Source organism: Mobula birostris, chromosome 15 (genome assembly GCF_030028105.1).
Source record: "Mobula birostris isolate sMobBir1 chromosome 15, sMobBir1.hap1, whole genome shotgun sequence".
NCBI classification, from domain to species: domain Eukaryota; kingdom Metazoa; phylum Chordata; class Chondrichthyes; order Myliobatiformes; family Myliobatidae; genus Mobula; species Mobula birostris.
In genome coordinates, this window is record NC_092384.1 from 27,745,159 (window position 1) to 27,772,215 (window position 27,057).

The following is a 27,057-nucleotide window of genomic DNA, read 5'->3' on the forward strand; positions in this document are numbered from 1 at the left end:
ACAGGCCACCTTAAACCCAGTAAAAAATAAACTTGGGTTAAGTTGGACAATTTTCATTTCTACAATTATTAAAGGCTAGTTTGTTATGTTTGATCGTTGTAGTTTTTGCACTTCAAACAAATGCAAGGCTGCCGCTGGAATCTTCCAAATCTCTAAAGTAAATATATTCTGCGTTTTACAACGAAACTTTTGACAAATCATCTTTACGTATAAAGATCTTGGAATGGAAAGTCATTATTTCTTGATTCCAATCTTCCAGCTGCTGGATTTACCTCAGTGTATTCTTTGTAGCCCTTGTTAGCTTCAGCCAAGCTCTCCTTTGCTTCTCTGCTGGTTTGCGAAGTAGAATAGGCCCGGACCATGTTGTTGGCACCATCCCGTAATCTTCGCTGGATGCAATAAGATTCATATAGTTCATCAATCTGCAAGTTAAAAGCAATCAATAAGATCAGACTATATTAAGCAGAATTTGTAACTGTTGACTTATGTAATTTTTGAGGCACTCTAAATGACTAAGCCCCAATACTGCTTCAGAAGATTCACAGCTGAAACATTCCATTGACAATTATCCTGCAATGCTCTCCTTCCTTCTCAGTCTACTTCTCTCAGTCAGGTTTACTGATGAAAGCCCAGCTCTGTCAACTGATGCACCACCCTCATAGCTCCCATCAGGGAGGAGATACAGGAGCCTGAAGACACACACTCAACATTATAGGAACAGCATTGTCCCCTCCATCTTTAGATTTCTAAATGGAAATGAACCAACCCATGTAAACTACCTATCTTTCGCTCTCCTTGCTACACACACAAACACACACACACACACACACACACACACACACACGCACGCGTGCAAAACAACAAATTTCACGACATCCATCAGTGATAATAAACCTGATTCTGATTTCATTTCCCTGCCGAAGTGGACACTGTTCACTAGAATGGACCTGTTAGTGATCCTCTCCTCATTCAGTCTTTATAATTCTTGTACCTATTTTGAGAACTGACAACACATAGCAATATTAAGTCTAAGGGGCCACTTCGTGGATGAAACATTAAATCATGTTTTTGCCTACTTATTCTAGAGAATGTACAAAACCAAACAGCGTTGTTTAAAGGAAACACTAGAGTTCACTACCACCCTTGGAATATTTGCCCCTGAACGAGCAACCCAGAGACATTAGATTATCATTTATGTCATTTCAGGTTGCAAAGTCTCACTGAGCAAAAAACTGATTATGTCTGTTTAAATTAGTGATAACACTTGACAATTTAATTATTTAACTGCACCAACTGCGATGGCAATGCCTGCATTTCAACAAAGGTCATTAAGGACTCTCATCACTACCATCACAGAGGAGATACAGGAGTCTGAAAATACACATTCAACATTTCAGATACAGCTGCTTCCCCTATGCCATCAGATTTCTGAACGGCCCATGAACCCATGAACACTAACTAACTCATTTACTCTCAGTTCACATTATTTATTTTTATAGACATTTTTTATTATAACCTATACTATTTTTTTTATCTATTCCACCGTTCTGCTGTACAGTGCAATACTTCATGTATTGTACAGTACTGCTGCCACAATACATCAAATTTCAATCAGTGATAAAAAACACCAGATCCTGATTCAACTACAGACCAGCGACAGAACCACACATACAGATAGCAAGATAGAATTACAGAGCTTGGAATTTTTAATTCTAATACAGAGGAAGGTAGAAAAAATCCAATGAAACATTTTTAAAAATCCACTGACTTCACTCTTCCTAGACAGTGACACAATGACAAAGGTCGATGTCAGCAGGATGAAACTGCTTCCTTCTAAGATGCATTAGGTCACTGAGACATACATGCAGTGGCCACTTTATTAGGTACGCCCTCCATCTAATAAAGTGTATGGTTGTGGTCTTCTTTTGCTCTGTAGCCCATCCACTTCAAGGTTTAACATGCTGTGCGTTCAGAGATGCTGTTCTGCACACCACTGCTGTAATACCCGGTTATTCGAGTTACTGTCACCTTCCTGTCAGCTTGACCCAGTCTGGCCATCCTCCTCTGACCTCTCTTATTAACAAGGCAATTTTGCCAAAAGAACTGCTGCTCACCGAATGTTTCTCCTCCACCCCCCCCCCACTAATTTCTGTAAACTCTAGACCAGCGGTTCCGAACCTGAGGTCAATGGACCCCTTGGTTAATGGCAAGGGTCCAAGGCATAGAAGAGGTTGGGAAGCCCTGTTCTAGAGACCCTTGGAAATCAACAGTTCCTTCGATACTCAAACTACCCCATCTGGCACCAACATTCATTCCATCGTCATCGTCAAAGTCACTGATATAACATTTCTTCCCCATTCTGACGCTTGATCTGGACAGCAGCTGAATCTCTTGACCATGTCTGCATGCCGTAATACATTAAGTTTTCTGCCACAATTGGCTGATTAGATATTTGCAATAACAAGGTGTATAGGTGTAACTCATAAAGTGGCCACAGTGTACTTTTGCAATGAGTATCATAGAGACGGTAATGTTCAGTTACCAGGGATTTTATGCCATAAGTGGAAAGAAATTGTTCCTGACCCAACAATGACTGTTATCCACAAACAGACAAACTTTCACTAAATTCTCTGCATTTTAAAAAGGAGAGATGTTCGTAAATCAACCACTCTTCAGTCTTGGGTTACAAAATTGTTGCTCAAAAGTATACAAATTGTTGATCTGGGTAACAAAAATATTTAATGCAAAATGATGCTCTAGTTAGACCCGATTTAAGGACAACACAGAGTTCAGCAGAGATGAGATGCATTTCTTTACCAAGAGATGCAACATGCTGTGAACCTATTTTCATCCACAATTAACTCCAAATATCCAAGATCCGAACAAAACATTTTTTCCCTGTAGGATTTAATTTTAAACATCTTTCGTTTCGAGTTAAAAGGTCATCTATTTTCATACCTTATGTTTAAAAAAAAAACCTGGCTCGGAAATCTCTGGTTGTGCGAGAGATAAAAATGAACACAGACTTAAATGGCTGGTTTCTAAGTTCCAACTTGTAAATATTTCTATCTCTGCTCTTGGACAACCATTACCCAGCTCAATCTGAAAGGCTGTGAGCCACATATTCCCAAAGGAGCCCAACTGTCAGCATTTAAAACTGCAGTGCCAAAAAGAGGCCAGTGAAAGAAACGAGCAGTAGAAAGACAGGAAAATATTAATGCACATATGCAAATCAGTATCGGTGTTCTGAGAACTAAAATCCTTTTGCTTCAGCCAGTAGCCAGCATTGAACAGTGACCTGTACAGAAACACCATTACTTCACAGTGACGTGTTAATTTCAGAGCTAGTTTTACTTAAAGTAATTAGACTGATGGAAGTAATCCTTCTAAAAATGACTGAACAGACCCTTCCCCAACTAACACAGCATGTTGGGATGACACATCAGGTCTTATGTTCAAAGCACACCACTCTTTCATGCTCCTTGAATCCTCTTTAAAAAGTTTTAGATAAGCCACAAAGCCACACATGACACCAACTGCATCTGGAGCAGAGATGAGCTCATGTCCCTGAGATAATAATCACAGCAGTTTATGTGTAATCAGTGCCTCGTTTTTCTTCCCCTGGTGAAAATCATTATCAGTACTGCAAGATTAGCCATTAGTCATTGTAGTGGGAAGCAGCCTCTCTGCTCAGTCTAACACAACACAATACATACACATTACCCAGGGAGGAATTCTTGAACTGGCTTCATCTATTGGATAAGCATTGTATGTTTAAAGGTATACTCCCTTCACACATTTGAGCAAAAAACCAAAATTCTGAGAAGTCAATTCAGTGCCCTAATATAATCAGTTGATTCAGGATCAGAATGGTGTTTATTATCTCCAACATATGCAATGAAATTTGTTGTGCTGCTGCAGTAATATGGAACAACACATAAAATATACTATAAATTACAATTAGAAACATGTTAAAAAGAATTAAATGCATAGTGCAAAATGAGCAAAATTAGTGAGCAACACACACAAAATGCTGGAGGAATTCAGCAGGCCAGGCAGCATCTGTGGAGAAAAATACTGTCAACGTTTTGGGCCCTTAGTGAGGTAGTGTTCATGGGTACATCGACTGTTCAGAAATTGGATGGTGGAGGGGAAGAAGCTGCTCCTAAAACGATGAGTGTGTATCTTCAGGTTGTTGTATATCCTCTCTATCAGTGGTAATGAGAAGAGGGCATGTCCAGGGTTGTGAGGGTCCTTGATGATGGATGCTGCCATTTTGGGGCATTGCCTTTTGAAGGTGTCCTTGATGGTGGGGAGGCTAGTGCCCATGATGGAGTTGGCTGAGTTTACAACCCTCCGTAGCTTCAACCAATCCCAGGGTTCCAAGAGAGGTCACTCGGGGTTCAATGAGAGATTATGATTTTTAAAAAAAGCATTGTTTTTTGAACTTCGCTTGATGCTAACACACATAGTGGTGGGCAGTGACCTGTTAGAGCTGTTAGCCCTGTTAGAGCTCTCTCAGCCCAGTATGGCAGTGCGCTCTGTTTATTCACTCGTCCATTCTCAGTTTTTGATGTGAGATAAGGGAGGCCACTGATAATTGGTGAGCACTGTATTGTATGGAGGGGAGGATGGTAGCTGATAATTGGTGGGCGCTGTATTGCACAGAGGGGAGGACTGTGGGCTGATTACTGGTGAGCGCTGTATTACATGGAGAGGGGGACAGTAGGCTGATGCAGAACGTGAAGTGCGTTTTCTGAGCATTGCATAGACTCCCCCAACTTGGACTGTGATGTCAGCCTCTCCCTCCCAAATTACCTGCTCCAACTTCCCCTTACACGCCACTGACTAACTTATGGAAACGATCAAGCTCTACCAGTGTAGTAGAAAATTGGAGGGAAAGTTTCGTTCTGAAGAAGGAACTTCTACATGCCATGACTCAGCTGCTGGCCTGCCGCATTGCAGGAGGTGATTCGTGTAGATTAGAAATGATTGCATTGTGAAGTTCTCATATTTTTTTGCTGTTTTCTCATTTAGTTATTTCTTACGCCATCCTTTTTTATGTTTAACTTCGTGTTAGGACAAGATGCAATTTGAGAAATTGAAAAGGTTTCCCTCTCAAACAGTGGAAGTTGACGTATTGATGACATGTCACAAGACGTTGAAGAGGTTTTTTTTGTGCTAAACTGAAAAACAACAGCTTCTTTATCCAGGTTGATGATTCAACAGATTTCACCAATAAATGTCATGTTGTAGCATTTGGAAGATTTGTAAATGATGGTGAAATTCAAAAACCCTTTCTGCTGCAAAGAGCTACCCAAAACAAAGAAAGACCAAGATATATTCAATGTTTTGTCTTCATATCTGGAAGCAAAAGGTCTGTCTTGGAGGAACTGTGTTGGCATCTGTACTGATGGTACGCCATCAATGGTTGGCTCCATAAGAGGTTTCGTTTCTCTTGTGAAAAAAGAAAATCCTGACATCATCACGACACACTGCTTTCTTCACAGAGAGGTGCTGATGTCAAAAACTCTTGGAAATGAATTGTTAAAAAAAAGTTCTGGATGATGCTACAAAAATGGTTAACTTTATGAAACAAAGACCAGTTCACTCGAGAATATTTAAAAAACTGTGTGAAAACCTGGACAAGGGGCACACCAATCTCTTGGTACATACAGAAATCTGAGTTCTCAACAGGGTGCCTGAGCTGAAAGGTGAATTACAGCAGTACTTTCAAGAAAAGTATGGGCCAGACTTTGCTCAGTGCTTTGAAGATGAAGAATGGCTGCAGAAACTAGCCAACTTAGCAGACATTTTTCATCATATGAACCAGTCAAACATGTCTCTGCAAGGCCCTAGAGAAAATGTTTTGACTTCAAGTGACAAGATTCTCGGATTTAGAAGGAAACTGACTCTGGAAAAATCATGTTGCAAAAGCTAATCTTTTAATGTTTCCACTGCTGCTTGGGCTTAAGAGTGAGGAAGGATATCAGAAAGTTTTGCGTCTTATTGAAAACAGAAATTTATTATGTTTGCCTTATGAGTTTTAAAAAATTATGAAAAGGAAAGAAGGAGATTAATTTCAAGAGAGGCAAGCTAAGCTTACCTGCTTGCTTCTTTTCAAGAAAGATTGGCTAAAACTTCATTCTCTACTCAAAAGTGAATTGTCAATTATTTTTAGATTATTATATCTACAACTTACTGATCACCCTAACGTACTGAAAGCTGTAGATACAGTATTTTTTTTTTACGTAGGGGTTCCCTGAGACCTGAAAATTATTCAGGGGTTCCTCCAGGGAAAAAAAATTGAGAAAGGCTGTCCGATCCTGCACAGTAGGCCCTCCATACCAGACGGTGAACCAGTTACAATGATCTCCTCAGTACATCTTGTAGAAATTTGCTAGAATCTTTGGTGGCATACCAAATCTGCTGACATATTTACTTGAGGATGATAATTTGGCAAGAAACCATGGATGGTTTACAAAAACCTGCAACGATATGATGCAAAGAAATACCCTCCCATTTTGTAAAAAAAAACGCTGAATAGGTAAAGGCATTCTGAATTTAGCCATACGTTTCTTCTTAAAAACAAAAACAATTAGCAAAGTACGGAGATGATCCCATCCATCCCTCAATCTCTTTGACCTCCTACTGCAGCATTAGGACAACTATTAGGATGGGAAACAGTTTCTTCCCCGAGGCTGTGAGATTTCTTGAACACCCTTCCACCACCCAGGTCTTATTACTTATGAAGCACCAGTAGTGTTATACTGTTTACTTTTTACCTTGTGGTGTAAATGCATCTTATGCTAAATGTCAATCTTCCAGAATATATTTTATCATTTGTTAATTTATTTCTGGTATTTGTGGTAATATTGCTAATATCTGTGCTGTGTGTAAGTTATACATACTGTGTTGTACACCTTGGTCCAGAGGAATGTTGATTCGCTTGGCAGCATGCATGTGCATGAATGATAGTAAACATGAACTTGATCTATTCGGAGATCAGGGCAAGTGTTGGAAACCTGGCTGCTGGTATTTGGTCTTCAGAGGATTTTATACACTCAGTGAGTCACTGAGTCAAAATGCAAAGATAACTCAGCAGGCTCTGGCTTGCTGAAATGTACTGTAAGCATAATATTAAAACCATTCTGGACCTTTTACATGGTATCATGGATTTGCAAATTCAGCTAGAGGCAACTTTGTGAGAAAATTAATTGCAGATTGCAGCCACAAACGAATTCATCTTCCAAAAAACTCAATTTTGCATGCATCAGCTTCCTCTCTTCTGCCATCAGATCCCTGAACAGTCCATGACCCATGAACACTATTTTGTTACTCCTTTTTGATGCAATATTTCTGTAATGTATAATTTTTTATATATTTGCACTGGTGCAGAGCAACAGATTTTACATCAAAGCATCACACACAAAGTGCTGGAGGAATTCAGCAGGTCAGGCAGTGAATAAACAGTTGACATTTGGGCCGAAACTCTACTTCAGGACTGGCAAGGAAGGAGGAAGGATCAAATAATTAAAAAATGGGAGGAGAGGAAGGAGGATAGCTAGAAGGTGATAGGTGAAGCCAAGTGGGTAGAAAAGGTAAAGGGCTGGAGAAGGAAGGAATCTGATAGGACATTCGCCTCCCTCCAATCCTCCGGTACCATTCCTGTGGACAACGAGGACATAAAGATCCTAGTCAGAGACTCGGCAATCTCTTCCCTCGCCTCGTGGAGCAGCCTAGGGAACATTCCGTCAGGCCCCCGGGACTTATCTGTCCTAATGTATGTTAACAATTCCAACACCTCCTCTCCCTTAATATCAACATGCTCCACAACATCAACCTCACTCATATTGTCCTCACCGTCATCAAGTTCCCTCTCATTGGTGAATGCCGAAGACAAGTATTCATTGAGGATCTCGCTCACTTCCACAGCCTCCAGGCACATCTTCTCACCTTTATCTCTAATCAGTCCTACCTTCACTCTTGTCATCCTTTTGTTCTTCACATAATTGAAGAATGCCTTGGGGTTTTCCTTTACCCTACTTGCCAAGGCCTTCTCATGCCCCGTTCTTGGTCTCCTCAGCCCCTTCTTAAGCTCCTTTCTTGCTTCCCTATATTCCTCAATAGACCCATCTGATCCTTGCTTCCTAAAACTCATGTATGCTGCCTTCTTCCACCTGACTAGATTTTCCACCTCACTTGTCACTCATGGTTCCTTCACCCTACCATTCTTTATCTTTCTCACCGGGACAAATTTATCCCTAACATCCTGCAAGAGATCTCAAAACATCGACCACATGTCCATAGTACATTTCCCTGCAAAAACATCATCCCAAATCACACCCGCAAGTTCTAGCCTTATAGCCTCATAATTTGCCCTTCCCCAATTAAAAATTTTCCTGTCCTCTTTGATTTTATCCTTTTCCATGATAATGCTAAAGATGTCAGTCGACTGTTCGTCTCCAGAGATGGAGACAGAGAGATTGTGAAAGGGGAGGGAGTTGTCAGAAATGGACCAAATGAATTTAAGGACAGGGTGGAACTTAGAGGCAAAGTTGATGAAATGGATGAGCTCAGCATGGGTGCATGAAGCAGCACCAATGCACTTGCCATTGTAGCAGTGGATGAGTTGAGGAGCATTACCAGGGAAGGCTTAGAACATGGACTGTTCTACATAGCCAATGAAAAGGCAAGCATAGCTGGGCCCATGCAGGTGCCCACAGCTCCCCCGGGTCCAGGAAGTGGGAGGAGCTGAAGGAAAAACTGTTGAGTGTGAGGACCAGTTCTGTCAGATGGAGGGTGGTGGTGGTGATGATGATGATAGTGGAGAGAATCTGGTTGGTTCTTTTATTGAGAAAGAAGTGGAGAGTTTTAAGGCCTTCTTGATGAGGGGGGATAGAAGGGTCTAGAGACTGGACGTCCATGGTGAAAGTTAGATGCTCAGGGCCACTGAATTGAAAATTAGTGAGGAGATCAAGAAGATAGTCATAGTCATACTTTATTGATCCCAGGGGAAACTGGTTTTCGTTACAGTTGTACCATAAATAATAAATAGTAATAAAACCATAAATAGTTAAATAGTAATATGTAAATTATGCCAGGAAATAAGTCCAGGACCAGCCTATTGGCTCAGCGTGTCTGACCCTCCAAGGGAGGAGTTGTAACGTTTGATGGCCACAGGCAGGAATGACTTCCTATGACGCTCTGTGTTGCATCTCGGTGGAATGAGTCTCTGGCTGAATGTACTCCTGTGCCCACCCAGTACCTTATGTAGTGGATGGGAGACATTGTCCAAGATGGCATGCAACGTGGACAGCATCCTCTTTTCAGACACCACCGTGAGAGAGTCCAGTTCCAGACCCACAACATCACTGGCCTTACGAATGAGTTTGTTGATTCTGTTGGTGTCTGCTACCCTCAGCCTGCTGCCCCAGCACACAACAGCAAACATGATCGCACTGGCCACCACAGACGCGTAGAACATCCTCAGCATCATCCGGCAGATGTTAAAGGACCTCAGTCTCCTCAGGAAATAGAGACGGCTCTGACCCTTCTTGTAGACAGCCTCGGTGCTCTTTGACCAGTCCAGTTTATTGTCAATTCGTATCCCCAGGTATTTGTAATCCTCCACCATGTCCACACTGACCCCCTGGATGGAAACAGGGTCACCATGAGAAGTGTCACGGATGTTGGTGGAAAAGGACTGAACCAAGGGGGATAGAATGGAGTTGTAACTTTTACTGAGAAAGAAGCGGAGAACTTTAACGCCTTCCTGATGGGGGGATAGAAGTGTATAGGGACTGGACATCCATGGTGAAAATGAGGTGGTGAGGGCCAGAACTTCTATTGAGAAAGTAGCAAACAGCTTTAATATCTGCTTGACAGAAGTACATCAGGACTGGAGATCGATAGTGAAAATGAGGCAGTCAGAACCAGGGATAATAAATCTGACTCTGGTTTGAACAGACACATCAACACAGCAGGCAATGGTAAGACTGGAACCAGAGACCCTTTCTAACCACTTCCTCTCAGAGACAAAAACATTGTTGTAGAACAAAAAACAGCAATTGTTTCTGTTAATTTATGCATGATACAGTTTAACCAAACACAAATTCAGCATCAGAAGCAGGGTACACCACAAAAACAGGCACTGTGCAATTCATCTCAATAGCTTCAATGCATGTTTGTGTAACCTTTCCATGGGTACTTGCCAAGTTATCAGCTCAAGAAAGTATCCATTAATGGTGATTGTAAAAAGGACGCAAGTGTGTGCACACATCTGCTTTAAAGGACATCTAGTCATTACAGAAACATTTCAGAGCATGCATTAAGCAATTTATATGCCAACACCGTATAAAGAACCTCATCAATAGCAGTACTTCAAAAACAGGTGCTAAAAACAGAGGCTTCAGTGATAAAGGGGCAAAGAAATTGTCTCTTTACTTCTCAAGCAGTTGGGGAAATCTATTAATTTACAAAAACTGTGCATTTGAAGAGGAAAGTAATAGTAATGAGAGGCATGGAAAGTTGGACAAAAAACATTTATTTTTCCTAGCACTACGTGTAAGATACAGCATTTTCCTTTTGATTAATTACAGAGATTTTAAATTAAATTGGGCCTCTGTGGAAATTCTGCAGACGCTTCAAATTACAAAGACGAGTTGCAATTCTAACATGGTTTGCATTTCAGAAGCACATCAAATGAAGTCAATTCCTGTAATCTGTTCCATTGTGGGATAATTTTAGAAAATCTGCATTTTAATCAGATTCCCCTAACTAGGAACCCCACAAGTCCTATTGCTTAGATCCACTACTCTGGGGCTCCACCCATTACATCTCCCACAAAATATCAGGTCTTCAATATCATTACCCCATCACCTTAAAACTCCTCCACCACCTCCCCCGACACACAACTCCGCACCGTATGTTAGTTAGCATTCCTTTTGAGAGGACTAGAATACAAAAGCAAGGACATAACACTGAGGCTTTACAAAGCATTGGTCAGGCAACACTTGGAATAGTTTTGGGCTCCTTATCTGAGAAGGATGTGCTGGCATTGGAGGGAGTCCAGAGGAGGTTCATGAGAATGATCCCACGAATGAAAGGATTAACATATGAAGAGCATTTGATGCTTCTGGGCCTGTACTTGCTGGAATTTGGAAGAATGAGGGGAAGGGGAATCTCACTGAAACCAACTGAATGTTGAAAGGCCTAGATAGAGTGGATATGGAGAGAATGTTTTTGATAGTAGGGAAGTTTAGGACCAGAAGAGGCACAGCTTCAGAATACAAGGATATCACTTTAGAACCAAGTTGAGGAGAAATTTCTTTGGCCAGAGGGTGATTAATCTGTGGAATTTGTTATCACAGATGGCTGTTGTTGGATATATTTAAAGGTTCTTGGGCATCAAAGGTTACAGGGAGAAAGGAGAATGGGGTTGAGAGGGATAATAAATCAGCATGATAGAATGGCAGAGCAGACTCAATGGCCTAATTCTGCTCCTATGTCTTATGAACTCTATAACATAACTTTCCAGGCTGTCCCCCAAAATGAATGACTGACAAAGAGCACCAGCAAATAATATTTTCCCCAACACAGCAAAGTTCAAATCACTTGCCACAAATGACTACTGGGCAAAAGGTTGAGTAGGCTGTTGCTAAGGTTCAAGAACATGAAACAAATGGAGATAAAGAGCTGCAGCTGCAGAATCACGCTTAGTGGTTGTTATTTCTCCACCTCCGGCAACAGAAACCACCAGCTAGCTGAGTTACCTCCATGACCTAGGCTGCTCTCAAACCTGCGGGTGAGGCTAGTGCGCAGGGTTGTGCACTGAGTAATTCTGCCCAGCAGTTGCTGCTGGATGGATCACTCTGAGATTAAATATACAACAGTCTGCAGTCAAAGGTGCAGAGATCAGGATGTCAACAACTCAACATATTGATGTCATACTGTCACTGGTTAAAAAACTCACTTTATTAACAGTAATTGAATGCGTGTGGATGTCATCCCTATCAGACAACTTTGTTGTTTAAAAAAATAATTTCAGCATCTTCCAATATCGCATGAGCATGCTCTGAATTTCATTTTGGGTGCTCCAAAATGTTTAAAAACAAGTTAGAAATTGTTTTTTTTTGCTTTCTTGTTGATTGAGAATGGTTTCAACAGGTTTCTCAACCAGCTTCATGACGTCAAACGTCTGATGTAGGTAAAGGTGAAATTCACATCAGACACCCTCGTGTCTTTGTGGGTAGATTTTCTTGATATAATAGGAAACACAATGGGTTGTTGCTAACCACAAAGTCCAGGTCAACCAGGTTGGTGACAAATCTGTCTACATTCAACTTATTAGCAACCATCCAGAGGCACGTATGTGGACACTCATGGGAGCTCCTATGGAAGTCAGTTGAACCACACAAATAGAAAAGGATTCACACTCGCAACAAAGTCACTCAGGTCCCATTTCACTGTGGATGCTAATTTTTGGAAATGCCAGCCACAATGCTTATCTAAACAAAAAAAAAGTAGAGGAGCAAAGACTTTGTACAAAAAGTAGCGCAGTAGAGCAAAGAGTGTGGGCTCATCAGGAAAATGTTGTAGCTAGCCTTCAGTAACTGTCTATGACGTACAGTGCTCAAATCTATCATCGGCTGAAATTTTTCATAGAATGGAATATGTTTGACACATGTTAATTAGTCCTTGAAAACTCCGGCTGTAAACAATTAAATATGCAGCTATCCACTACAAAGGTCAATTGCACTTAACTAGTGAATGGCAGTGGTTCAAGTGCAGGGTTCAATTCTCCCCCTCCCACATGCCTGCTATCCTTGGCCAATAGCTTTTTATGAGGCTAATGCTGCAACAAACTTTGTTGATCTCACTTGTGGGTGCCTATTGGAGCAACCGCAGCTTTATAGTTGAATATAATTAAACTGCACGGAATGTAAACGTTCAACATTACATTTTCTATCCCTAAAGACAAATAAAGAGGCAGCTCACTGTCTGCGGAGTCTGGACAGTTAGCATAGAGTGAACATGTCGAGATTATCCAACAGACTCAATCACGTTCATTGGGATTTTGACATTCCTGGCCGCAGCCAATGATGAATGGAGACATTTTAAACCCCAAAAGGGAAGTACGGTCCAACCTCCACTGGGAAAAATAATGACCCTTCCAACAATAATCTTCACTCATGCGACATATTCACAATATTCACACATTGACAACAAAACTACTATTTAAACCAATGGCTTCTCCGGATGTGCCCCAAACAGATAATCTATCAGCATACTGCACCTCCTATTATTTGCCATATCCTGGGGCTTGGCCTTTACAGACTCTGTTCCTTCACTGCAGCAAGCTCTTTATAATTGGTCTGCATTATCTCACAATGCAGCAGCTAACCTTGCCCTCATTGGCACACTGTTGTGTACTACAATGTAATCATGTAGACAGTACAATCAATCTTCATCTTCAGGGTTAGATTCAAGAGACAGCATAACGCTACTAAACATTGCATCATTTCAACCATCAAATGATTAAACTATAGACATGCTGTCATTATCACTTTCTGGATGTTAGGACGTATTGCAAAACAGGGATGTAACAGATTATATAAATATTAACAGTAGGCTCGGGGGGAATTGGGGGCAGCTTTTCTCACTCTGATAGGCATGCATGGTATAAAGATCAATGGAGTATTGCTACAACAGGTTTCGAAAGCCATTGCACCATCTGTAACCTCACTTGGAAAAGACACGTGGCAAGCAGCCCTTAGGCAACCATCTAAGTTCTAAACCAGTCGATGCCTTCACGTGCCTTTGATGAAAACTTCCACAAGAACACTAGTCAAAACTCATGCATTTCGAGACCAGCACAAAATGTGGCTCTTTTCACTATCTGACTGCCTTCAAGAAAACACAGATGGGTTGACATCCATAATGAGTTCACAAGCAGACACAGTAAATTATTAAAAACTTCTCCAGCCACAATCTTCTACCTTACAGCTTTTTACTCAAAACAAAACTCTCAGCTGTTGGTTTCAGTCTGGTGTAAAACACATTATGAAGGAAATTTATAATTTAAATTTTTAATATTTACTATCGGTTTGTAATCCAGGGAGCACGAAGCGCAGAATTAAATATCGCTGTGATGATTGTACGCTCCAGTTTGGCAACAATAAAGTAAATACAAGAACTTCATTACAAGATATCATTAGGTACTGTACTTTCTTACCTTACTGACGTGAAACTCCAATCGGCGAATAAACCTTTCAATAGACTTGATTTGCTGCCAGGTAGGAGGAGGATTAAAGAAAGAGACAAAATTAAATGTAATTGGCAAGTCTTTTTACTGAAGCACAATAAGTAAATTTGTGATGTTTTTACGTAGTAGCAAGTCCAATATTTTATTTACATTCCCCTATACACAAAAGTTATCTGATTCAAAACACAAAAATCTGAGATGCACCCAGATATAAGCAGTTTTCCAAAACGTGCCGAAGTGTAGGAACCAAATGGAAAGCATGAACGTTGGCTAAATGGATTTAGTCTGAAAATATGTGGTGAAAATGAATGAGCAGGGCACTATACATTTAGAATAGTGCATCACCCCTACCAAAAAGACAGGAAAGTAAAAATACTTGGCAAGTCAGTCAGCTTCTATTCTTTGAAGAAGAAAGCCCTTAGCTCTGAGTGGAGTCATCGGTATGCTGTCATGACGGCATTTTTTTTCCTTATTTTTACGAGGCCGAGTTGCTAGCTTGACGTTCAACCCAGCACGGATGGAAAGCGTGCAAGGGAGCCGGCTGGATTCGAACTCGGGAGCCTTCGCTCCAAAGTCCAGCACTGGTGCCTCTTCGCCACCAACCGGCAAGTTAGACCTCCTGTCCCATGGTCCTCTCGTATCCCTTTTGCCAATCACCTGTCCGGCTCTTGGCTCCATCCCTCCCCCTCCTGTCTTCTCCTATCATTTTGGATCTCCCCCTCCCACTTTCAAATCTCTTACTCACTCTTCCGTCAGTTAGTCCTGATGAAGGGTCTCGGCCTGAAATGTCGACTGTACCTCTTCCTAGAGATGCTGCCTGGCCTGCTGCATTCACCAGCAACTTTGATGTGTGTTGCTCCCACATAGACTTCTGTCTTTATTTTATCCATGCACTGATCTAAGAGACTTTTAAATGTTACTAATGGATCAGCCTCAACCGCCACCCATGGCAAGCATTCTGGACGTTCGTCACGCATTCTGTTTAAAAAAAAGCTAACTCTGACATCTCCCTGTACTTTCCTCCACTCACCTTAAACACATATCCTCTCACCGCACCCTGAGATAAAGGCACTAGCCGGCTGCTTTATCAATGCCTCATATCATCTTATACACCTTGATCAAGTCACCTCAGGACTACTTACAAAAACACAATTCTGATTCTGAGAGTCAGAAAGATCCTAATTCAAGAGTGCTTTCATCATGATGATGTTCCCTTGTCACAACAAACGAGCCTACATCAGCTAATTATTAATTACTAGTAGAGTGGATAGGGGAGAACCAGTGGATGTGGTATATTTGGATTTTCAAAAGGCTTTTGACAAGGTCCCACACAGGAGATTGCTGTGCAAACTTAAAGCACACGGTATTGGGGGTATGGTATTGATGTGGATAGAGAATTGGTTGGCAGACAGGAAGCAAAGAGTGGGAATAAACGGGACCTTTTCAGAATGGCAGGCAGTGACCAGTGGGGTACCACAAGGCTCGGTGCTGGGACCCCAGTTGATTACAATATATATTAATGACTTAGACGAGGGAATTAAATGCATCTCCAAGTTTGCCGATGACACGAAGCTGGGCGGCAGTGTTAGCTGTGAGGAGGATGCTAAGAGGATGCAGGGTGACATGGATAGGTTGGGTGAGTGGGCAAATTCATGGCAGATGCAATTTAATGTGGATAAATGTGAGGTTATCCACTTTGGTGGCAAGAACAGGAAAATAGATTATTACCTGAATGGTGGATGATTCAGAAAAGGGAGGTGCAATGAGACCTGGATGTCATTGTACACCAGTCATTGAAAGTGGGCATGCAGGTACAGCAGGCGGTGGAAAAGGTGAAGGGTATGCTGGCATTCATAGCAAGAGGATTTGAGTACAGGAGCAGGGAGGTATTACCGCAGTTGTACAAGGCCTTGGTGAGACCACACCTGGAGTATTGTGTGCAGTTTTGGTCCCCTAATCTGAGGAAAGACATTCTTGCGATAGAGGGAGTACAAAGAAGGTTCACCAGATTTATTCCTGGGATGGCAGGACTTTCATATGATGAAAGACTGGATCGACTAGGCTTATACTCGCTGCAATTTAGAAGATTGAGGGGGGATCTTATTGAAACATATAAAATTCTAAAGGGATTGGACAGGCTAGATGCAGGAAGATTGTTCCCGATGTTGGGGAAGTCCAGAACGAGGGGTCACAGTTTGAGAATAAAGGGGAAGCCTTTTAGGACCGAGATGAGGAAAAACTTCTTCACACAGAGAGTGGTGAATCTGTGGAATTCTCTGCCACAGGAAACAGTTGAGGCCAGTTCATTGGCTATATTTAAGAGGGTGTTAGATATGGCCCTTGTGGCTAAAGGGATCAGGGAGTTTGGAGAGAAGGCAGGTACAGGGTTCTGAGTTGGATGATCAGCCATGATCATACTAAATGGTGGTGCAGGCTTGAAGGGCCGAATGGCCTGCTTCCCGCACCTATTTTCTGTGCTTCTACCTTCAGAACTTGTCGAGATATTTTTGCTCACCTTACCGCCAGCTTAAAAGAAAACTTTTTTATAATGGAAGGAATTTTTGCAAGATCCATTGATGAATACTGATAAGCACCAGTAGGTCAAAGGTTCACCTGCCAAAGTGTGCAATGACCACCAACCTTTCACTGGAAGAACTCTGTATCCACAGGAGAAAAGTTACTATCATCTTCAGCGAGCTACCTGAAAGAACACTGAGCAACTTCATGCTTACCAGCAAGACCAGAATTCAAGAGTACTGGGCTCGCAAAGTCTTATGTGTCTAGCCTGGTTTCCACCACACGAGAGCACACAAGCCTACGTGGCTGCACAGGTGGGGAAAATTAGATAAGGTGCATGCCGTGAATGTCCAGCTGTGTTGCGTGTATCACATATTCAAATTTGCCAAATGTGACAGCAGAGACTATCCAACTGGTCCAGCCATCTGAGTAGATTGAAAGTACATGTTAAATGGGTACTTTTGAAAAGAACAGGACGATTTCAGCTTAGTAATAAAAAGATGTGCAAGTACAGACATTTGGAATTGACCCTTTTTGACCCTGATCTTTTGTCTGACCTGGTAAGTAGCAAGGTACGTTGTAGCATTGGCTCCAGCAGAGCGTCAAAGAAACTGGCTCACAGAGGGGAAAAGAAGCAGCAGGCAACTGTCAAACAACGCAGGTTGACGTACTTGTAGACTTTTGAACTTACAACCACAGCTGAAGATCCTCCAGATCTCAGACTGGACTTATTAGTCACGTGACAAACAGCAAGCCATCTGTGTCTTAGGCTGCAACATAACCACCTCTACAGTTGAGATGCCAACAATCAATTTAATATTATGGTTGTAATATTGCAGGTTCTTACCTTGTCAAGATCATATAGGAATCCCTGAAACAATAAAAAAAACAAGAGTTAAAAGTGCACTCTGCAAGTAACTACTGTAAAGCAGCCTAAAATGCAAGTAAGGTTATTCAGGTTTCCACAAAGAGAGTTTCTTTTCTCTATTCATGTGAGTATAAATACATCATGCAAATTTCAACTTCATTTCTTTTTCAGATATTGCATAATTTTATTGACATATAAAAAGGGTTCAGAGTACAATCTTAAGAAAGATTAAAAAATCTCCAAATTACGTTATGAAAAACTTCATTTTTTTTAAACAACCAATTGACGTTGCCTTAAAAGTAAAAATTAAACTGATACAAACATTTACATGTTGCAAAAGGCCCAGAATTAAGTGTTAATCTGATCAATTGTTCTATTTAGCTACCCCACCCTCTCTCTTTATTACGCCCATCACTGCAATGTGGACACTTTAAAGCACTCTTTATAATGTTACTTCCATTATAAATACCCGCTGGTATTTATTTACTTATTCTATATCCTTCCTCTAATTTTATTAACTCTCTAAATTTATATATCATCCTTTATCTTTTTACATAATCTTGCATTCGTAAAATTATTAAATGTAGTTTCGTGTTGTACGGCGCACCCAGACCAACACACCAGAGCAAATTCCTAATACATGTAAACGTTTTGGGCAAATAAAGCTGACCCTTGCTAAGACATGTGGAATAGCAACTGAAAACATAACCAGAAATCAGTAAACACGATGAGACAATCTCCATGTCAAGTGCCAAAATTAACAAGTAAACAAAATAACTGTAGAGATTCTTTCTAAATTTTGTCGGGACCCAGAGTGAAACATACAATAGCAAGAATGCCGGCGAGTTGATTTTAACTAATGAATCTGGGATCCTGCATCTTCCTATACAATTAGTTAACAGGAAAACCCAGTCAACATAGAGCAAGAACTCTCGCTGCAATGAGATTAATGATTTGGCAAAGTCTTTCTCTAGTCATTCACCACAGCAACTGTCAACCTTCAAGCGAACTTCAGATACAACTTGCGCAATGATCCTTACCAGTCTGGAATTCCTTTTCATATCTTTGAGCTGGGCTGTTAAATTGTCCAGTTCCACCTGATGAACTTGTAAGTATGCACTGTCGGTATACAAGAAGCAACATTTGTTATGAGCCACCAGAACCAAATAAGAAAAATATTTTAGAACAGCACAAACAATTATTTAATAAGAAAACTCAGTCAAATAGAGAAAGAATTCTTATTCCCTTCTTGTAAAGAACTACTGACCATTTCATTTAATAGATCAAATAAAAAAAATGTGATCATCCCTTGCTGATTTACATTCTGTTCCCCAGATTTGTTGTTAATTTCTGACAACTGTCAGGAGATGTGAAAGAAAAGCTCTGCAACTTTTCTCAGCAGGTCTTAGAGGCAACTATAGAAATGCAAAAAATAATGTTTTACACTCAGTGGCTACTTTATTAAGTACCTCCTATGCCTAATAAAGTGGCAACTGAGTGTATGTTCACGATCTTCTGCTGCTGTAGCCCACCTTTTCGAAGTTTGACATGTTGTACATTCAGAGATGCTCTTCTGCACACCACTATTGTTACACATGGTTATCTTGAGTTACTCTCACCTTCCTGTTAGTCTGGCCATTCTCCCCTGACCTCTATCAATAACAAAGCCTTTTCACCCACAGGACTGATGCTCACAGGATGATTTTTTCTGTTTCTTGCACCATTCTCTGTAAACTCTAGAAACCGTTGTGTGTAAAAATCCCAGGAGATCAGCAATTTCTGAGATACTGAAACCACCCTGTCTAGTACCAACATTAATTCCATGGTCAAAGTCACTTAGATCACATTTCTTCCCTGTCTGAAGAACGAATGAACCTCTTGACCATGTCTGCATGCTTTTATGCATTGAGTTGCAGCCAAATGATTGACTGATTATATATCTGCATTAATGAGGTATACAGGTGTACCAAATAAAGTAGCCACTAAGTGTAGGTCAAACACCAACAAATGAGGAATGCTTTGATGTAGCTCCATTCTGATCTAAACAAATGTCGCCCTACCAGCTGAATATTTCTAGCATTTTTTGTTTCATCACAAATTTTTAGCATTTGTAGTATTTAAGGGTAATCAGCATGAGTCTACATGCAGATCTTACAAACTCAGAGTTTTTTGATGAGGTGATCAAGTAAGTTAACAAGGGTAGGGGGCAGATGTGGTTTATAAGGGCTTCAGTAAGGCCTTTGATACGGTTCCACCTGGTAGGCTGTTCTGGAAGTTTAGATCACATGAGTGATGACCAACTGGACAGACAATTCACTTGATGGTAGAAAGCAGAGGGTGATGATAAGAAAGTTGCTTCTCAAACTGAGGGCCCGTGGCTAGTGGTGTGTCTCAGTGCCCACTGTTTGCCATCTATATCAGCAATTTAGATGAGAAGATAATATGCTGGAAATCTACAGCAACACACACAAAATGCTGGAGGAACAGCAGGCCAGGCAGCATCTGTGGAAAAGAGTAAACAGTTGACATTCCAGGCAGAGACCCTTCATCAGGATAGTAAGTTTGCAGATGATGCTAAAATAGGTGATTGTAGTGGACAATGAAAGAAGTTATCAAAATTACAAGATTTTGATCAGCTGAGTAAATGTGCTAAGGTATGGTAATTTATGGAGTCATCAATGATTATGATGGTGACAACAACGTGGGATGTATTATTTGGTAAAGTCAAAAACTTTCACAATGAATGTCATGGTCCTGGAATGTGTTGAAGAACAGAAGGGCCTAGGGTGCAAGTACATGGTTCACTGAGAGTACAGTCAAAGCCAAAAGTTATGATGAAGGTGTGTTTTGGTATGCTGGCCTTCACAAGTCAGGGCATTGAGTACAGAAGTTGGGAGATAACGATGTGTTTGTACAGGATGTTTGTGTGGATGCACTTTGGGTATTGTGTTCAGTATAAGTTGCTCTGATAAGGGGAAAAAAGTTATTAAACTGGAAAGAGTACAAAACAGATTTAGAAGGATGCTGTCAGGACTTGTTATAGAGACAGGCTGAACAGACTAGGTTTTTTTCCTGGAGTGTAGAAATTGACAGTGATCTTACAGAAGTGCATAAAAATTTTGAGTGTCATAGAAACGGTGAATGCACTCAGTCTGTTTCCCCCAGACAGTTTGAAAATTTAAAAACTAGACAGCACAGGCTTACAGGTGAGAGGGGAAGGATTCAAGAGGAACACGAGGAGCAAACTTTTGTCCCCATAGGGTGATATCCATGTTGAATAAGCTGCTTTTTTTATGGGTTATTTTATTCTTTTATTTTCTTATGGACATGATAAGTTTTGTTTATTCTCTGCACATTGGGTGTTAGACAGTCTTTTTTCATACATATGGGATTTGTTTTTGGGTTCCTTTGTTTCATGCCTATTAGGAGACAAATCTCAAAGTTGTATAATGTTACATACGTTGACAATAAATGTATTTTGAACTTTGCTAGAGCAAGTGGTTGAGGCAGGTACAATAATAACTTTTAAAAGATAACTTGGACAGGTACATGGATTGGGAAGGTTTAGAAGGTTACAGGCCAAATGCTGGTAAATGGCACTTTTGGATGAGCACTTTGGTCAGCATGGACCAGTGGGGCTGTTTCTATACTGTATTACTCTATTTTGCATTTGGCATCAAGCTGTAGGTTTGATTATGCATGCCCAAGTACTTTCCAATTCCCAAAGAATAGTGCATTTCTTCCCCAGTCATTATTGATAACAACAGTAGAAAAAGAAACACTTCTGCTTTTGCTTAAATATAAATAGTCACCATCTGACATGCATTTTTCAAGCCCATTTTTCATTTAAGAAGTCATTCTGAAAGCATATCCCTTATAAAATGGCCAAATACCAACAAATATACATGTGCTGCTTTAACTCTTAACCTAGTTTTGGAGATCATTTTGGAAAAAGATAATTAAGATTGGGATGGGATCATAGAAAGATACAGCAAGGAATCAACTTATCACCAACCAATATTCAAACCCTATATTTAATCTAATATTTCTTTAGTTTGTTCACCCATGTTCCATCACTCACCAGGGCAGCTTAAAGTGGCCAATTTGCAAAGAAGCCTGTACATCTTTAGCAATGTGGGAGGAAGCCACAAGCGGGCCAGAAGAAGCCACACAGTCAGGAGAACGTGCAAGCTCCACACAGACAGAACCAGAGGATCAGGACTGAACCCTGGTCTTCAGCACCATGAGGCAGTGACTGTACCAGTTGTGCTACAGTGCCTCACATAGCACACGGATGGGGGAAGAGAGGAATCATAAACTTGCAGCTGATATCCCACCCTGAATCTTTATAAATTATTGGATTCCTACAAGTGACATAACAGAAAATGGTGCAAGCAGCTCACATTTCAGGTTAAAAATGTGATTTCTATTGGTTCTATTGTTCTTGGGAAAAACAAAGATTGTTTCAATAGATCACAAAATTGTCAAGGATCTTTATGAGTCCTTTTGAAAATCTTGTTAGTTGATTGAAGGTTATGTTATGAATAGGAAATGTTTCAGATATTTTATAATGCACAAGAGTGGATTATCTGTGTCTTATCACTCTGGGCATTATTAGACAAGATCATTAACGCAGGCTGAGGGCTATTGTACATTGTATACTGATTAACACAGCTCCATTAATAAAGTGTTATGAAATAATTCAATACACACAAACCGCTGGAGGAACTCAGCAAGTCAGGCAGCATCTATGGAGGGGAATAAACAACTGACACCCTTCATCAGGAGTGAAAAGGAAGGGGGCAGAAGCCAGAACAAGAATGTGGGGGGAAGGGAAGGAGTACAAGCTGGCAGGTGATACGTTAGACCAGGGAAAGGGAAGGGTGGGTAGGTGGGCGAGTGGGATGAAGTAAGAGAAACTGGGAGATGAGAGATGGAAGAGATAAAGGGCTGAAGAAGGATGAATCTAATAGGAGAGGGCAGTAGACCACAGAGGGAGAGGAGGAGAAGGAGGTGATGTACAGACAAGGAGAAGAAAAGGGGTGAAAGGGTAACTAGAATGGGAAATAGTAAAAGACAGGAGGGGGGAATGGGGAGAAATTACTGGAAGTTAGAGAAATTGACGTTCATACTACCAAGTTGGAGTTTACCCAGATGGAATATTAGCTGTGCACTTCCAACCCACTTTCCGTCTCATCTGGGCACACAATTCACTTAAGTTCGTATCCCCCCCCCCCCCACCTTGTTATTCAGGCTTTTGCCCCCTTTGTTCCTGGTATCGATGAAGAGGCTTGGTCTGATACATCCACTGCTTATTTCCCTCCACAGATGTTGCTCGACCTGCTGAGTTCCTCCAGCATTTTGTGTGTGTCGCTCAAGATTTCCAGCGTCTGTAGAATTTCTTGTGTGTGTGAAATAATTCACACTGATAATTCAGTTGTTAAAACATTAGGATTTTCTCAGTTATTCGACAGATCAAATTGTCTGGAGTCTTCAGCTTGAATCATTAACGCAATTTCTCTTTCCAATATTTCTCCCTGATCTGCTGAGTGTTCAAAGTATATCCAATTTCATTTCAGAAAGGGAACAAGATCAGATTTGAAACATTCAAACTGCTGTATTCAGTATGCAAAATGCCATTTAATCTCACACTGCGTTTCCCCTCCAGTTATTGCATTCAAATCACCTACAAAATTACAGTTATTCTACGTGAATACCACAGTGTGAAATTAAAGGACTTGGGCCACTTTTGCAAAACAGTGAACAGATAAGTATGAAAGTTTAACAAATATTTAAAGTCAGGCTCTTGGAAGCATTGTATCCACTAATTATATGGGATTGAATATCCATGCCATTATAAAGACTATGTACAGACAGCCTCTGTACAGAGAGTGATGGTATTGTGTGGGAGCTTTTCATCAAGCATCCAGTAATTAGAACCCTCAGCTATTGTTACCTCTTTTATTTTAAGTGACACAAAGTACTTCAACAACTAAACAGTGGTGACTGTTCAAGAAAGATCTAAACACCCTCAAAGCAAAGATGTGGTGAGTCCTTAAGTTGTTACCCAATACACTCAAATTTAAAACTCACTGCAACTCTCTATTTTCACTGACCTTCACTGGCAGACTAACTGAAGTGCGTTAGTTTTTCAAGATTGTTTGCCAGCTGTCAGCAGGTTACAGGAGCAAGTGTGGGTGACAGGATTTGTCGACATGGTAACATGGTTAATAATTGGAAACCTTGTTCTTGCGGTGGCGAGGACACTGACACAAAGAATTTTGGGGAAAAAAATCTCAAGAAAGAAATTTCGCCTGGTCCGATTGCAACAACTGGATTAACTGCAACCTTTTTTTTTTAAAAAAAACACCAAAATGTCACATTGCTCTGTTGGATCACCGGGCATTTTGGTCTCAAAAGTACTCTTCACTCTTCAGAAATGAGTTTGCTGATGATTCAAACCTGGGGTATTTTTGTTTTAAGGTCCCAAAAACAAATATTTCAATTGTTATTATTGTCACACATTTGTAGCATTTCCCCACAACACTACACCACCACCCCACTCCCGTCCGACTGCAGACAAAACTTACTTTAGGCCCTTTTTCAAAGCTTCATAAACCTCATCCAGTCGCTCAGGCTGAGGGTTCTTGGGTGGAAGTGACTTGTGAGAAATGTTGAACATTTTGCTAGCTCGAGAGGGGGTCTTCCGCTGCGTTGTTGGCGTACTAAACACCTTCAGCTTTCTGCAAGACAAAGACTGAATCAATAAACGCAGTCCAACTGAGCTGAGCTGCCTTTACAAACATAACATGAACAAAATCAATGCATTGTTAAACTGATCACTATGGCGGTAACAGTCTACATTTTCTGATCAGCAATAAAACATGAGGGATTTAATTTCAAAAGATTTGATTTGACTACATTGGCAATAACCGTGAAGACTAGACAGTGCGTGTTTTTCTATTACGAAAGAAATACAACCACTACACGTCGAAACAATAGATGAAATGCCAAGAAAGTGAGAAACACAGATGTGTGCAGTGTCTGTGTAGTAAAGTGACAAGCTGAGGTCTTCATTTGAATTCTTATATGTGTGTGACAACACAGGAGTGCACACCTGGTTATCTAGTCACTAAATTCCTCCCTAGTAATACACTTTCCCTACTTGTTATTTTCCCCACTTTACTTTATCCCTTGTTCTAGTTGAAAGTAATAAATGTGAAACTTAATAACCTTATTTTTTCTTCCTTGCAGATGTCACATTTCCAGCTACAGCCATTTTTATTTTGGATTTGGTGCTTTTGTTTCCTAAGCTGTGGTTTAAATTTTCAGTTTTAATTTTACCACCAGCACTATCCTTGTTTAAGAACCTGCCATCAGCAAAGGATACTCTTATTTTAAAATATGATTTACAAGATGTGCAAACATAGTAACTATTGATGTCTCAGTGAAGTAAACATAGCAAACTTTTGTTTTCATTACTGGAATTACCATTTACTGGCGCATTGAAAAATCTGGACACTATTTTGTTTGTTCCCTAAGTATCCACAATTGGAAAATATTCAATTTTTTTTTAAGTCCACGGTGTAGCCAACCTTGACAATACTATTTCTGATGGAATGTTTGATAGTTGGAGGGGAAAAATGCAGGTGCACTTACAGTTTATACAGCCGAAAATTCAGATTATTTTAATGTCACGAATGGTTTGTGCTCAGTTTCGTAATGGGAGGGGAGGGAACATAGACTCAAGACCATGAGAGGCCTGCATCGGGCATTTTCATGCCTTACAAGGCACACTGTGGAAGTCTGTGTGGGGCGCCACTCCTCGCACAGACACTAGAGCAATGTGTGGTTAAGTGCCTTGTTCAAGGACACAAACACGCTGCCACAGCTGAGGCTCGAACCAGCAACCTTCAGATCATTAGACGAACACCTTAACCATTTGGCCACGTGCCCTCCCCCCTCGAAGTTCCCTCCCCTCCTTCACGATGCATCCGGACACAAGTGCAGAGGGGAAACAAAACGTTTGTGAAAGAACAAAAACTTTTGTCAAAAATTAATTTCAGCTCTATTTATCCCCTCTCCAGAACCCCAAAGACAAAGCATCGCAGACTGCGAATGAAAGATTCAAACAATACTCAAATCATTTCAAGAACACGGCTCTGTACTGTGGTCTCTGGACCATAGTAAAACTCCCAAGGTACCATGAGTTCGGCATTTAAGGCGAGAAAACACATGCTGAATTACCCATCCCCTGTGTGAACATGCACTCAGATTCACATGAAGGCTGCTGTTTACCTCTTTCACAAGACAAACAAGTCATTTCACAGCACAATTAAGATCAGACTTTCAGAAACTCAGGAGTACGAAAACGTGAAATAAAGAATCAGATTTATTATCACTGGCATGTGTCATGCAATTTATTGTTTTTCCAGAGCATTATAGTGAAATACATAAACATTACCATAAATTACAATAACAAATATATATAAATAAATAGGTACTGCAAAAAAAGGGCGAAGTAGTTTAGTAGCATTCATGGGTTAATAGACACATCAGAAATCTGATGGCTGAGAAGAAGGAGCTGTTCCTAAAGTGGCAGGAGTGTGTCCTCAGGCTCCCGTAACTCCTCCCTGATGGTACCAACAACAGGGCATGCCCTGGGTGGTGGGGATCCTTAACGATGGATGCTGCCTTTTTGAGGCATCACTTTCTCGATGGCGGGGAGCTGGCTGAGGTTCCAACCCTCTGCAGCTTTTTCTGATCCTGTGCACTGGCCCGTCCATACCAAATGGTAATGAAGCCAATCAGAATGCTCCCCGTTCCTTCTATAGTCTTTAGTGACGTAACAAATCTCAAATTCCTAATGAAATACAGTCACTGGCATGCCTTCTTTGTAACTGCCTTAATATGCTGGGCCCAGGATAGATGTTGACACCCAGGAACTGAAACCATTCATCCTTTCCACAGACAACCCCACGATGAGGACCAGTGTGTGTTCCCTCGACTTCCCCTTGATGAAGGCAACAATCGATTTGTTGGTCTTCCTGATTTTGAGTTCATGGTGGTTGCTGGGACACCACTCAACAGCCAATCTATCTCACTCCTGTACTGTTCCTTCAAGTAGGATCCAGCAATTAGCTTTCCAGAAGAAGACTGGGACAGCAGTGGCTGTGCAATTCATCAGCTCTAACATTCTGATGCTGCTGATCCCTTCAGTAAATAGTTAATCACTTTCACACTCCTGATAGCCCTGTATATCTTATATAAACAATTCACATTTCATGACTATCAGAACAGACTGGATTTCCTGAACTGTTCAGCCTACTCAATCACATCTGGAAAGAAAACAGACATAGTATTTTGCAGGTCCAGTAAAATGATACTGGCTGCATATGCACTCAAC

At 40.9% G+C, this 27,057-nt stretch overlaps 1 protein-coding gene across 4 annotated transcripts in view; it reads right to left on the reverse strand.

The window, feature by feature from the left end:
* Positions 1-27,057, reverse strand: part of ripor1 (RHO family interacting cell polarization regulator 1) — a 314,393-nt gene that overhangs the window by 61,431 nt on the left and 225,905 nt on the right. For all 4 annotated transcript variants that reach the window (XM_072279516.1, XM_072279514.1, XM_072279515.1 and 1 more), the window contains exons 3-7: positions 24,242-24,394; positions 18,692-18,770; positions 17,631-17,654; positions 14,237-14,290; positions 273-422 (exon numbers count right to left, since the gene is read on the reverse strand). In XM_072279516.1, the coding sequence (XP_072135617.1) occupies positions 273-422; positions 14,237-14,290; positions 17,631-17,654; positions 18,692-18,770; positions 24,242-24,394 (460 nt within the window). The remainder of the gene's footprint in view (positions 1-272; positions 423-14,236; positions 14,291-17,630; positions 17,655-18,691; positions 18,771-24,241; positions 24,395-27,057) is intronic.